The 14,221-nt window shown below is 40.2% G+C and overlaps 2 protein-coding genes and 1 pseudogene across 3 annotated transcripts; 1 reads left to right on the forward strand and 2 right to left on the reverse strand.

The window, feature by feature from the left end:
• The first annotated feature begins 3,416 nt into the window (after positions 1-3,416).
• On the forward strand, positions 3,417-5,026 carry LOC121756964 (annotated as a pseudogene).
• A 104-nt stretch (positions 5,027-5,130) lies between these two features.
• Positions 5,131-7,071, reverse strand: LOC121792804 (extensin-like). The gene is made up of 2 exons (XM_042190906.1): positions 6,751-7,071; positions 5,131-6,076 (listed from the first exon to the last, which is right to left on the reverse strand). The coding sequence occupies exons 1-2, from the start codon at positions 7,069-7,071 to the stop codon at positions 5,420-5,422; spliced, it is 978 nt and encodes a 325-aa protein (XP_042046840.1). The 3' UTR covers positions 5,131-5,419.
• Positions 7,072-8,652: 1,581 nt separating this feature from the next.
• On the reverse strand, positions 8,653-13,686 carry LOC121756932 (ABC transporter G family member 12-like). Of its 2 annotated transcripts, XM_042152381.1 has the most exons (8): positions 13,427-13,685; positions 12,526-12,608; positions 11,086-11,547; positions 10,779-11,009; positions 10,416-10,703; positions 9,746-10,018; positions 9,569-9,676; positions 8,653-9,113 (listed from the first exon to the last, which is right to left on the reverse strand). In XM_042152381.1, exons 1-8 carry the CDS (start codon positions 13,656-13,658, stop codon positions 8,757-8,759), a joined length of 2,034 nt encoding a protein of 677 aa, XP_042008315.1. In that variant the 5' UTR covers positions 13,659-13,685; the 3' UTR covers positions 8,653-8,756. The 2 variants fall into 2 exon arrangements, with proteins under 2 accessions (XP_042008315.1, XP_042008307.1); XM_042152373.1 differs by having other exon boundaries at positions 10,416-11,009; positions 13,427-13,686.
• Positions 13,687-14,221: the final 535 nt, after the last annotated feature.

A 14,221-nucleotide genomic window follows, 5' to 3' on the forward strand; every position in this document is an offset into this window, starting at 1 on the left:
GATAGATGTGAATGTTGTGATATTGTTCGGATGGGTCGTGTGAAAGTGGAAGTCGGATTTAGGGAATGCAACATAGATGAGATCATAGCTTAATTTTGCACTAAACTAAGAGAATTTAATGTCAACTTTAGATGAGATGCCATGATGCCAAAAATTTAATATCTTTTTTTAGTATTTGTAAACGTTTACCAGCATTTACTTTTGAGAATTAGCTACATAAATACTCTCCTCCGTCCCAAGATATTAGACTCGTATACCACTTTGGAGTGTCCCAACATATTGAGTCATTTCTATTTATGATAAAATTTTACTTTATTACCAACTCCACTTATATTACTAAACAACACCTCTTAAATTCTTATGTCAAAAGAAATGAGTCTAATATATTGGGACGAGGGGAGTAATAAATAGCATTTCATTCCATAAGTAGAGAAATGAACATATATATTTAGAGATTATGTTTATTTAATCATTAGACCATTAGCAGTGGGGCGCCCTATGACGCGCCACGTCATCAGTTTTATCCCTGTAACCCCCACCTGCAGTGGGGCACCCTAAGGTGCCTCCTATGACGCGTCACGTCATCAGTTTTTTATTTGAATATTTAAATAACTACAAAAATTAGGAAAAAACTTCATTTCATTTATAAAAATTAATACATTACAATACGAATTAAAAAAATACGCAAACTCAGCGACGATGATTACGAGCCCACACTTCTTCAACAATGTCTTTCATGAGCTGACCATGATCTTGTTGGTTGCGCATTGAGGCCTGTCTAGCTAGAACCTCATCGAAGCCCGACGGCAATCCTCTAGCGGGGGGCTCGGTCGCCGTGCTGAACGAGCTAGATGCACCGTCATCATCGTTCCACTCGATGATGCTCCCACCTTCATGCTCGACTATCATGTTGTGCATGATAATGCACTCATACATGACGTCCGAGATGACTTCTTTGAACCAGAAACGAGCCGACCCTTTCACAATTGCCCACCGCGCTTGGAGCACACCAAATGCCCGCTCGACATCCTTTCTCGCCGACTCCTGCTTGTGCGCAAATAAAACCCTCTTCTCACCAATTGGGCAGCTGATCGTCTTCACAAAAACAGGCCACCGTGGGTAGATGCCATCGGCCAAGTAGTACCCCATGTGGTATTGACGTCTGTTGGCAGTGAACTCGATGACAGGCCGTTGCCGTTACATTGCTCGGTGAAGAGGGTGGATGAGTTGAGGACGTTAATGTCGTTGTTCAACCCGGCTACGCCGAAGTAAGCATGCCAGATCCAGAGCCGATGGTCAGCGATGGCTTCGAGGATCATCATCGAGTGGCTGCCCTTGTAACCACTAGTGCATACAGTCGATGCTCCCTAGCATCCCAGGAAAGTCGTGCACCGTCTCGTGCATCTTCATCAGGCCCTGGCAATCAGTGGCAGTCGGCTTGCGCAAATATGTGTCGCCGTACGCCTCCACAACCGCCTACAAAAGCTTTTCATGCACTCGCGGCCTGTTGTTTCACCGACGTGGAGGTATTCGTCGAATATGTCCGTCGTGGTGCCGTAGGCCAACTGACGGATTGCAGCTGTGCACTTTTGCAATGGTGTAAGGCCAGGTTTGTCGATGCCGTCTTCCCGATACGTGAAGTATTCATCACGTGACGACAACGTCCGAACAATGCTGAGAAAAAGGTAACGCGACATTCTAAACCGGCGGCGGAAAACAGTCGGTCCCCACCGTGGTCGATCGATAAAATAGTCTTCAACCAGACGTTGGTGAGCTGCCGCGTGGTCGCGTGAGACATACGTCCGACGTCGAATAGGCCTATGGACCTCCTCGGCCGCCACCGCCGCCTCCGCCTCCTCGCGCTGCATTTCCTCAAAGCATTCCGCCATGGCCTCTTCAACGGCTGCATCTAAGGCTTCAGATGTCGAAGTACTTGACTCCGAGGAACTAGAACTATTGGTGTCGTCGCCGTGGTTCATTTTGGTATGCGAGAGAGGTAGATTCGTGAGAGATGAGCGAAATGAGAGAGACGATATGTTCGTATGAAAAGTGAATGAGAAACGAGGTTTAAATAGAAAAATCAAAAACGCGTGTCATCGTCCTCGACCATCGTCCGCCGATCCCACAGTGGGGCGGACGATGGCGCGGACGATAGGTCATCGTCCGCTCCCGAGGACGATGGACGCCATCGGGCGCCCCATTGTGGGTGCTCTTAAGCGCATCAATTGTATGAATTTGAGCTTCTTTGGAAAAGTGTTGGAAAAAAAACTCAATCGTGCATTTTATTGCTTATAGCTAGAAAAAAAATATTTTTAAGGATAACTCTTATTAAATAATTAAATGTTGGTCCCATAGAAAATTGAAAGTTGGACAAAAAAATAATAGTAATTGAATGAAGTGATGTTAATAAATAAGTAGCTTTATCGTTTTAACAACAAAACATAGATATTTTCCTGAAAAGGAAAAAAGAAAAAAAGAAAAAGAAAGGGAAAGTAAGATCACACCTCTCTGTGTTGAATAGCGTCGCAAACTGCTAGGTCAAGGCGGAACGTAGAGGTATTACACTCTTTTGATTATCTGAACTCATCGGATTGATTTCTGCAACTTGATTGTTTTTGGAATTGCACTTTAATATCTATCGATCTGCCTGATACTTTTATCTTTTGTGTAATGTGTTGGGTGCTTGCAGCTTTCTTTGTTATTTGCCTTGATTGTTGCCTTCGTTTTTTCAATTGAAATCAAATTCTAGATCTGATGGATGTAGATGCAAATCGTGCTGCTTTTTTCATTTTTCCGATGATGAGTTGTCTTGTGATGCTAGTCATAGTAGTTCATGTGTAGTTGAATTCATGAAGTTCTTTTTAAGTTTTGAATTTATTCGATTGATTCGGAAGTTTTAGTTTCACTTTTATGGAGTACTACATTATGAGAATTCTGGTCCTGTTGCTTGGATGATTCTCATGTACAACAAAATATAAGGTACTCTTTTTCTGCTTAATTTTGGCCTCGTCTTGTTTACATATAATGATCGATCTCTGTGTACGCTGCGAAGTATCTTTGTACTCTTGTGTAACTATGAATCTCATAATCATTTGTATATATTTTTTGCTTCACTTGAACTCTTGAAGTGGAAATGAATGCTAAGTGAAGTCAGGCTTTTATGTTTTCTTCGTAGTTTACCCTCTTAATGGCCAGATTCTTTGAACCAAATGCTATCATACTCCAAATTTTAACAGTGGTGCGATATTCTATGTATTGGTGTCTCCAGAATCAGTTTACGCTATTGAACAAATAATGTCTCCATATATTTTGTGAGCACTACTCTGTTGCTTGCTTTTTCATTCTGGCTCTTCTCATAGCTATTTAATATTGTAGTCTGGTGGCTTATTTTCTTATTTTCACAGAAAGAAATGACTATGGATCAGCCACATTACCCCACCACTGCTCAGAAGGTGGCTGGGCAGCTTTTCAAATCTACCCCTACTCAGCGTTCGGGGCATTTGAAGGTTGTCAGCCTCGGCCATCTTTATATCAATCACAATATAAATATGGGAACTACACAAATGCTGCATTGACATATCCTTCTCAAATGAATTACGACCTTTCTGTGGTCAAGTCTGCTATCTCCCCGGTTTTTGCACAAGCCCCTGCAGAGAAAGGATTTGCGGGCTTCGCTATTGATTTTCTCATGGGTGGAGTCTCTGCTGTGGTGTCTAAAACAGCTGCTGCTCCTATTGAGCGTGTGAAACTTTTGATACAAAACCAGGATGAGATGCTTAAGACTGGTAGATTGTCTAAACCATATGGAGGCATCGGTGAATGTTTCTCGAGAACAATCAAAGAAGAAGGATTTGGTTCTTTGTGGAGAGGGAACACTGCTAATGTGATCCGTTACTTCCCTGCCCAGACAAGTTATATCAATTTTATTTTCTGGACACGCCTTTTCACTATGTTTCCTTTCCCCCTAGAGTATAAATGCTCAATAAAATCTTTTGAATTGTTTGCAGGCCTTGAATTTTGCATTCAAGGATTACTTCAAGAGGCTTTTCAACTTTAAGAAAGATAGAGATGGTTACTGGAAATGGTTTGCTGGGAACCTGGCTTCAGGTGGTGCAGCTGGTGCTTCTTCTCTCCTCTTTGTTTACTCTCTGGACTATGCTCGTACTAGATTAGCAAATGACGCCAAGGCAGCAAAGAAGGGTGGAGAGAGGCAGTTCAATGGCTTGATTGATGTCTACAGGAAGACTTTGGCGTCTGATGGCATTGCTGGACTGTATCATGGATTCAACATATCTTGTGTCGGAATCATTGTTTACCGTGGTCTCTACTTTGGAATGTACGATTCTTTGAAGCCAGTTCTTCTCACTGGCACGCTGCAGGTATCTTTAACTCAAAATATATTAATCTTCATCTGCATTTAAATATTTTTGATTGTACTGACATAACTTGCTTTGAAATAATTTCCTGGTTTCAGGATAGTTTCTTTGCTAGCTTTGCCCTGGGTTGGTTGATCACAAACGGTGCTGGTCTTGCATCGTGCCCAATTGATACTGTTCGCAGACGTATGATGATGACATCTGGCGAAGCAGTAAAATACAAAAGCTCGTTGGATGCTTTCTCTCAGATCTTGAAGAATGAGGGTGCCAAATCTCTGTTCAAGGGTGCAGGAGCAAACATTCTGAGAGCCATTGCTGGTGCTGGTGTGCTTGCTGGCTACGATAAGTTGCAGTTACTTGTCCTCGGAAAGAAATATGGCTCCGGTGGGGCTTAAACATGCTTATGATGGTGACGATGATGATGATGGTGGTGATGAGGGCTTGGGTTATTCACCAATTACAAACGGTTTTATACAGTTTTGAATAATTTGCCGATGGGGGTTGTATGCATATCCCCAAAGCCATCTTACCTTTTTTTTATTCAAGATTTGATGTTAGTAAACTTGCATATGATGGCTGACGCAAGTGTCAATGCAGCTGAGTGCCTGAATTAGTTGATTTTGAGGTATGTAGTTTTCTTACTCTACAAATTGCATTTTCGTTCAATGTGCTATTATATTTCATTCTGATGCAGTGATGCTAGTATTGAAATTGAAGTATTTTGAAGAGTAAAGCATAACATAAATAATTCAAGTATCGTTCAAAATAATTAACTTTCCATTAATATATAAAGTACATGAAGAAACATAAAATACATTGAAGATCAAAGAGAGAAATTGGCATGCATGGATCATTTGACTCTTTTTTGGTCCGCAACTCCTTCTTGGCAAGATGCTGAGCATTATGGGTAATAGAAGAGAGTAAAGAACTTATTTTTTAACAATACTTATGATGAAGTGAACAAACAAAGAACTAGGGTTTATTTAATGCAATCTTGATGGTTTGTGGATAAATAATCAGATGGTGTGTATAGGGTGGGGTGATTAGTAGTGATATGGTGGAGGTGGTGATGTGTAAAGATATGCTGGTGGTGGTGGTGACATGTAAACATATAGAGGAGGTGGTGGTGACTTGTATTTGTAAGGTGGGGGTGGGGGTGACTCATACTTATAGGGAGGTGGTGGTGGAGACTTGTACAGGTAAGGTGGAGGTGGTGGTGACTCGTATTTGTAAGGTGGAGGTGGAGGTGATTCGTATTTATAAGGGGGTGGTGGTGGAGATTTGTAGATATATGGAGGGGGTGGTGGTGATTCGTATTTATAAGGAGGTGGCGGTGGAGATTTGTAAATGTACGGTGGAGGTGGAGGAGACTCGTATTTGTACGGTGGTGGTGGTGGGGATTTGTAGACATAGGGAGGAGGTGGTGGTGATTCATATTTGTAAGGAGGTGGTGGAGGTGACTCATATTTGTAAGGTGGAGGCGGAGGTGATTCATACTTGTAAGGCGGTGGTGGAGGAGACTTGTAAACATATGGAGGAGGTGGCGGCGACTCATATTTGTAGGGTGGAGGTGGGGGTGACTCATATTTATAAGGAGGTGGTGGTGGGGATTTGTAAAGATATGGAGGAGGCGGTGGTGACTCATACTTGTAAGGTGGTGGTGGTGGAGACTTGTAGAAATAAGGAGGAGGTGGTGGTGACTCGCGCTCAGCTCAGATGCTTTACTTTATATACCGGTCTTTGCTCGGCTGGGGACATGTACGCACATACATATAGGTGCATTTATGTATGTATCTAAATGAAGGAGACAACCAACACTTCATTTTGTTCTTTTACTCTGAGTTTCTGAGCTCGTAGATAATGTAGATTAATTAACTATGTATGGGCTAATGGAAGACTGTTAAGGGCTTCCTTCCCTTAACTAGCAAACAGATAACAATCCGTCGATTAATCCGGCGCCCAAGAACTTAGGTCGGCGGTGATCTCCGGCGATAGAGCTGAGCGCGAGATTCGATCTCGTCGGCAGCCATAAATAATTAGGATTTCTTGATACACCACAAGTGGGCAAACGATAATGATTTCATTAATTGATTGAATAATATCATAACACTCTATCCTATTTATAATACTAGAATACTAGCTTATGGAACAAGAAAACAATATATGAAAAAGATATGGTGAATCCCTAATATATCTAAACTAAAGAAGGCTCGTATCAACTCCCCCATGGTTAAAATCCGCCTTATCCTCAAGGTGGAAACCACGAAGCAATGACGAGAGTTGAAAGCAAAAGCTTTGGCGAGACATCTCCTCTTGGATCAAACACACACCAAAGAGTTGAGCATCTCCCTTCATCATTTCCATCCAAAATCACCGGTATAAAACCGTGTTGGATATAAGATATGGCGGGCACCCCCGCCACATTGTTGTCGTGACAATTCAACGCTAAAATGAAAAGCTTTGCCACACATCCATGAATGCTCAAACACGGCGTGTCATTTCCCAGAGAAATCAACCTTGCATCCGCGTCGAGTGACGGTAATCGAGGATTCATACTTGTAACATCAGTAACATTCAAATCCACATAGACACAAGTAATTACGGGCAAACCAGTGTAAGAATCATCTCTTTTCTTACCCAATTCTTTAGACTTTAATCTCAACTCATCTTCAAACGAGCTTCTCCTCATGTCCATTTCTACGTTAAGGTCGGGTTTTGTTGTCACAATTGTAGCCTTGTTGTACTCAACTATAATATTCACAATCTTCATTCGCTCTTCTCCATCTTGTATATTCGTTTCCCACTCTTTCTTTGTGAAGCTCGGGATAGCAGCTTGTGGACGCAGATTAGAGGCTGCAAATGGTGCCGTCACGGGCAGCGGGTGCAAGGGCTGGAAAGGTCCCAGAGCGGCGTAGGGTAGCAGCTCCAAAGGCGGTGGAGGACTCGTCTGCTGTGGCTGGGGATCTGATCGGGGCAGCGGTTGTTAGTTTTGGTGGGGCTGCTTTGAGACTATGGTTGTTGTTTGGGGCAGATTCGAAGATAGGGCAGTAGTTGCAGCGGACGGTGGCACTATTGAATGGCAGTTGCTTGTCATGCTTGAGCGTTGTGGTGATTGGAAATCCGACCTGCGATTGGTATACTCGATGGTGTGGTGTCGCGGTGGAGCTGATGAGATGTTGGGGGGTAAACCCGACGGCACAAAAGAAACCATGGTATTTCTCGATGGAGGATATTCTATCTTCTGGAGCGGCGGAGAAATATCTTGCCGATCAAGACCAGGCTGCGGCGACGATCGGAATTTGCTCACTCGGTGATTTGTGGTATCGACGCAAGCATCCATTCTGTCCAACGCCTCTGGTAAACGATCTAACTTTGCGTGAATTGGGTCCTTCGCTATGGTGGCTGGACCAGCTGGTAGGAACGGAACGGTTGCGCAGGCTGAGGAAGGTCGTATCGACAACGATAGTTGACGTAGTCATATGACATGATGGTGGTCTAACTTCGACGCGGCGCGCGGGAATCCTTCCCGTCAGGCGTTGCAGAAGTAGAGTTGTCCTCGGCAACCAAAGCAGTTGTTGTGCGCGGAATGTTTTCCGCCAAGCAGCGGTGTAGCTTCGGTTCGAGATGTTGGGAGGGTGAGTTCTCAATGAAAGCACCAATTGTTAAGGGTCTCCTTCCCTTAACTAGCAAACAGATAACAATCCGTCGATTAATCCGGCATCCAAGAACTTGGGTCGGCGGTGATCTCCGACGATAGAGCTGAGCACGAGATTCGATCTCGTCGACAGCGATGAATAATTAGGATTTCTTGATACACCACAAATGGGCAAACGATAATGATTTCATTAATTGATTGAATAATATCATAACACCCTATCCTATTTATAATACTAGCTTATGGAACAAGAAAACAATATATGAGAAAGATATGATGAATCCCTCATATATCTAAACTAAAGAAGGCTCGTATCAAAGACTTAGTAACTAAATTAAAAAGTACTAAAGGAATTTCGTGTTTGGAATTATGTTGATTAACCCCACATATTATGTCTTGTGGAGTTGTGCTTGTTTGTGTTAGCCTTATTGATGAGATTAGGTGCTTTTATATGCAAAATTGGAAAAGTTTTCACTAAATGTCTTACTCAGATCATTGTTATTATTAGAAATAATTGCAATTTTAAATAAGTTTGGATCTTGTAGAAAATTATACCAAATCTTTATAGATGGAAATGCGATATTACTCACAAAAAAAACAAATAAATTTGTGTTTGACAACTAAGAAAATTATAATCTGCATATTATATATATAATGTAATATATAAAAGAGAGGGAAGTGTTACATGCATTAAAAACTAAATAATGTTAATAAGAAAGTGGGAGCTAGGTTGAGTGAAGTGGGGAGTTGAGACCCTCTTGAGAAGACAATGAATGCCTCTTGGGAGAAGAAGGGAAAGGCAGCGGTCTCCGAAAGGAAGGCCGGCGCCTGAGATGGTGAAGAGTTCTCTTTGTATAGTAAGTATGAAACACAGGCATCGCTCCCTCCTTCAACTTGAGTATTATGAAGAACAACAATCTGTAGGCTACCAAAATGACTGCAACGGCACCCAAATCCCACCATTTTGAGTGGTGTAGAGATATTCCTAGCAATGAGCTTAGAACATATTCCCCCTTTAGCTTCGGTTGCCCCTCAACTGGACCCTCGAACTCCATCCCGATCATGTCGTTTTTATAGGCCCCCTGTTGGCAATGTGAATACAGATGGTAAATGAACAAATAAAATATAGTAGTAACAAATATCGCATATCAGTGTACAAAGAGAATTGAATTCACTGATATGATATGTTAGTCCTCCTATTATCAATTCCATAGACTTCTATTATGGCAGTATTAAAGTGGGTAGCCTACTAGGCTAAAAAAGTTTTTAACTTATCCAATACTAGTATATATGGACCGAAACTCAAAGTTATATTTGGGTTTCAAATTTGATCAAGTTCGATACAGGGTTGATCCAATACAATTAGGAAAACAATCAACCTCTTCGGATAACACATCGAACGAGCTAAAAACACTAGATAAGTCTATGTGCTACTTGTCTTATTCATAATTGATTGTATTGAGATGGAACTTCATAAATTTCAATCAAATACTAATAGAATTTGTGAGAATTTAAGGTTATGCATGATGATTCTTACTTGTAGGCCCCAAGCCATGTAGTTGATGTAAGAGATGGGATATTTCCAAAATATCAAAGGAAGATCAGGAAGCAGTCGGAAAAAACCAGCTGTAGCCATCATGATGCCCTAAAACAAAACATTTGTGTTAAAACTAGGTTGGTGTATGAGGGAGCATATGCATATATACATACTCACAATGAAACCTGCGCCGACAACGACTCCCATCAGGAAATTGGGGACGAGGGCGGCGACCACCATCATGCAGCTCTCAACGACGGAGATGGAGAGAAGAAGGTCGATGAAAGCGTACATGAAGTGGGAGAAGCCAGGGTGATACTTCACCATCAAGTATATAATACACACAGAACTGAATGACATCACAATCAAGAAAGGAAACGAAGAGATGAAGTTAGATAGTATGTACACTCCTACACCATAATGTCCGTTGAGCCTTTCTTTGTTGAATACCTAACAAAAAAACAAGAATTATAATCCTATATGAATGGGCAAGTGAACTGTTGTCAAATGAAGACAAACAAATATCTGAAATCACTCTTCATGGATTAGGTACGAGAAGGAGAGACGAACCAAACCAAACCCTACTAAGGTTCCATAAGAGAACCGATATCACTGTATAAGTTTATGAGCTAAGTACATTTCCATTCATTAAGTGTACTTGGTTTGTGAATGAGAAACCAACCAAATTTACTCAGATTTATATAGTGATTTCAGTTTTCTTTCCCATGGACTTAATTATACAGTAATTTTCAATTCTATCCTAACAATTCTATCTTTACATCGACGTGAGATATTTGTTTGTTTTCATTTGCAGACATGAATGCATGGTTTGAAGGAGACAACTAACCTTAATTTCTTCGATGAATGATGGGAAGCCTCCAATGGCCATGAATGTCATAAAACCAGAGACAAAGCCACCACATGCTCCTCTAGCCATAATAGCATGATAACCAGATCCAACATCGTGGAAGACTGAACCCACACAAAGAGACACCATAATATAGATCAGAATTCGAAGCCAGTAATACCCAAAATCTCGAGACATGTTTGTGAACGACCGCTTTATCAAAACCATAAGTTGCTTCCTCCATCTTGCATGGCTCCCTCTACTAATTTCCTCATGCACTAATCCTTGCTGCACCAATCCATGTATGTATATATAGCTCAGGAAAACACGCCCTTTAGTCAGATTTGTGATTGAAATACTCACAGTAACAGAGAAGTGTTTGATCTTTGCTCGGACTCTTTCAGCGAGTTTGGAATTTTGGTATTTGTGTAGAAGCTTGGCTCTGATCTCTGCTGTGGTTAAATGCATATCTTGGGTTCCTATTATCCTCTGCGATCCTATCTTAACGTAGTCAAAGTCTGCGTTGATACAGCGAAGGTAATGATCGGAAGGGCTCCTCGTCTGCGGACATGGAAATCCCGCTTCAGCAAAGAACTGCAGAAAGAATAATATAGATAAGTGAAGAGAGAAATTAATGTTGTTTAATTGGATATATTCTCAATTATCCTACCTCAAGTGCGGGTGCGCCCTCTCCAAAGTAGACGGTTTGGCCGGAGGAGAGCAGCAAGAGATCATCAAAGAGAGAGAAAACCTCAGTGCTTGGCTGGTGAATGGTGGTGATGATGGTTCTGCGGCGGCGGGCGATGCTTCTGAGAGACTGCGCGACAAAGAAGGCGGAGGCGCTGTCTAGGCCGGTGGTAGGCTCGTCGAGGAAGAGAAGGTGCGGCTGCGTTATGATCTCGAGGGCGATTCTCAGCCGCTTCTTCTCGCCGCCGCTGATCCCTCTCAAATGCCAGTTTCCGATGAGGTGATCAGCGCAGTCCTCCAATCCTAATTCGGCGATGGTGTTTTCGATTAGCTCCGCAGTCTCTTGCTTGGTGGCACTGCTGGGAAGCCTCAGGGAAGCTGAATATGCGATGCTTTCTTTCACTGTTAGAGTCCCTAAAACCACGTCTTCTTGGCTTACATAAGCCTGCATGCATAACATTCAATTCGCCATCTTATTTTACTACTCCCTATATATACACTAATATTATGAATCATAATTTACTTTAAGATTACTACTAACAATAAGATTATGAGAATGCTAATTAGGTTTCTATTAAGCCATGTTAGTACCAAAAATTTGATTGATTACAAAATCATAACATATCAATAATAAAATCGGCATGCAATTTCATTTTATGGTCGATTGTTTTTAGTCTTTCTAATAAAATAAAAGGCCTTATGAAAGGAAAATTAGAGGATTTACCTTTTTCATTCATTAAAAAAAACTTCTACTCACTTGATAAAAATAACAAAAAATAAAAATAGAACACGGTAGCTAGATGTTTCAGGAAAATGAAAAAGGTACAAACGTAACTATACAATCAATTCGATATCAATTAATGAATTAGAAATATTAGTGGCATGCAGCTAGCTAGTGAAAGAGACGAAACGACATTTAAGAAGTTGAGCTGATTTCTGATAATTCAACTACCCGTACTTTTAATTCATTGGTTCTGCCTCTCAAATTAGTAATTTTTAATCGCTTCATTTATAGATTTACCGTATGAGGAATAATATTAATTCTGGCCAAATTTAGTTAATATGGTACTCAAACGACAAATTCAATGCTCCTCTTATACTGTCTCTCTACGTCTCTCATGTATGCATGTGCGGTATTTTCGAAGCATTTTTCAAAAGAAAATCAATTTATCTCTAGATATTAAACACATTAATTATCTACTGCAACACAACCAGACATTACAACTATTTGTCTATTTTTTTTACCAACTTCATTAGTTAATATTTTTAACTAATTGAAATTAATGGCGGTGTGCATTAATAATTAAATGCAGAAATTTATTATTAATTCAGGAAGGCATAACTGCAAACAATTATTTCGTAAAAGTAACAAGCTACAAATTCTAAATTAATAAATTAATTCATGAATTATAGTAAGACTTACAACAATGCCATAGTGAAGAGACTTTTTTATCTTTCCATTGAGAAGAACGTTCCCAGAAGTTACCACGTTTCCTGAAAGTCTTCCTGCAAATCAAATGCATAATAAATTAGCTAGGTTAGATACATATTTATTCAAAATTTAGTGCACACAACTACCACAAACAACATAAGTAAAAAGTAGAGATTTTTTTCAGTAATAGCTGCAGCAGAAGACAAGTGTGTTTGTGTCTCTACTTAGTCCAAACATATTAATTAATGCGCTACCTATCTATTTTTTTATTCACTTATTCTTTTTCATTACTTTTAAAATTAATGTACTCCAAATATAGAATGTAATTCAGTCATACCCTAAATCAAATCGATGACATTTACTATGGTAGAAAGATGGTTAATAGAAAGCAAATTAAATGCTTCTTTAAATCCATACGAGGTGCCTTCTTACCACATGCATTGCTGTTCAAGAATTTATTATCACCGATTACTTGAGTTTATCTTTTTGCCAGAAATCGGGTATTTTTATGTCGTCTTGCACTTTATGATAATCTCATGCATAAGATAATCTCATGCATAATAAGCATTAATTACTTGATTAAAAAAATTTATTCAACTGTAAGAAATTCAAATGATAATCTCTAAAGACTTTCAAATTGAATGCACCTTTAATTTGACACCAAGAAGAATTTATGTCATATTGTTACAATCACATAACTAAAAGTTCTGGAGTATTTTTTTATACTTATATTGGGCTAGTATATACACAATAATTGCAATATACTAACATAAAGCTTAATACATGGTTAAATAAAACAAAGGTCGAGGTTCGAGTTACCAAGAGTGAATTAATGCATGTGAACTAATAACATAAAAAAAAACAAGTTATCTATGGTGAGGGAGAGAGGGACCTGCAAGAGAATCAAGAAAGGTGGTCTTGCCGGAGCCGGAAGGGCCCATAACGGCCATGATTCTGCCGGGAAGGGCAAAACCGGTTAAGCCATTGAGCAACCTTCTGGTGGGGCCATTGCCGGAGTTGGGGAGGAGGGCCGTCAAGTCCTCCCACGCTAGGAATGCCGCCGCTCCTTCCCCAACCTCCACATCTCTTGCTATTGTTGATGATATTTCTATCTCCATGACCATGTATATATGTTCACATTTACAAGCACAATGTATACACAATCCCTCCTCCTATTTATATTGTGATTTGGATGGATGAATGTGGGAAACAGTTAAATGTAGCAATCAATGGCGTTGCAGAATATATATACCATAATATACCACCAAAATATTATCTTAAAAAGTGCCCCACACTATCTGTCCATGCTACTTTTAGCCAACGTTTTTAAAAAAGTAAATAAATAGTTACATTACATAGGATTAATTGTTATCATTTATTCGTGAGTAAAAGGCCTTGGCTCTATCAACAATTAGGCTTATTCGTTACTTGTCTTGGACAAGCCCATTTCATGAGGATGGATAACTTTCTCTATCAATGCAATGTTTCAGTTTTCCAAACTAGGAGTATGCATTTATGTATTTCGTTATAAGGAAAATGCGTACACGCATCTTATCTTAACTATATCTATTTTTGTATAATTGCAAAATTTATAGTTTAGGCATTTCAATCTACTAACACTAAACTCGAGTTAATATTTTCGTTGTGGCAAAAATTATAGTTTAGGCATTTCAATCTATTAACACTA

The sequence above is a fragment of the Salvia splendens genome, chromosome 1 (assembly GCF_004379255.2).
Source record: "Salvia splendens isolate huo1 chromosome 1, SspV2, whole genome shotgun sequence".
NCBI lineage: Eukaryota > Viridiplantae > Streptophyta > Magnoliopsida > Lamiales > Lamiaceae > Salvia > Salvia splendens.

Excerpts from the sequence above, each read along its gene's own strand:
- LOC121792804 (XM_042190906.1), bottom strand. The coding sequence starts at position 7,071 with ATGGACATGAGGAGAAGCTCGTTTGAAGATGAGTTGAGATTAAAGTCT. Across the intron at positions 6,077-6,750 it reads TCCAACACGGTTTTATACCG|TCACCACCACCTCCTCCTTA; the intron begins GTGATTTTGGAT and ends GCTGAGCGCGAG.
- LOC121756932 (XM_042152373.1), bottom strand. The coding sequence starts at position 13,658 with ATGGTCATGGAGATAGAAATATCATCAACAATAGCAAGAGATGTGGAG. Across the intron at positions 12,609-13,426 it reads CTTTCTTGATTCTCTTGCAG|GAAGACTTTCAGGAAACGTG; the intron begins GTCCCTCTCTCC and ends TTTGATTTGCAG. Across the intron at positions 10,019-10,415 it reads CATTCATCGAAGAAATTAAG|GTATTCAACAAAGAAAGGCT; the intron begins GTTAGTTGTCTC and ends TTTTTTTGTTAG.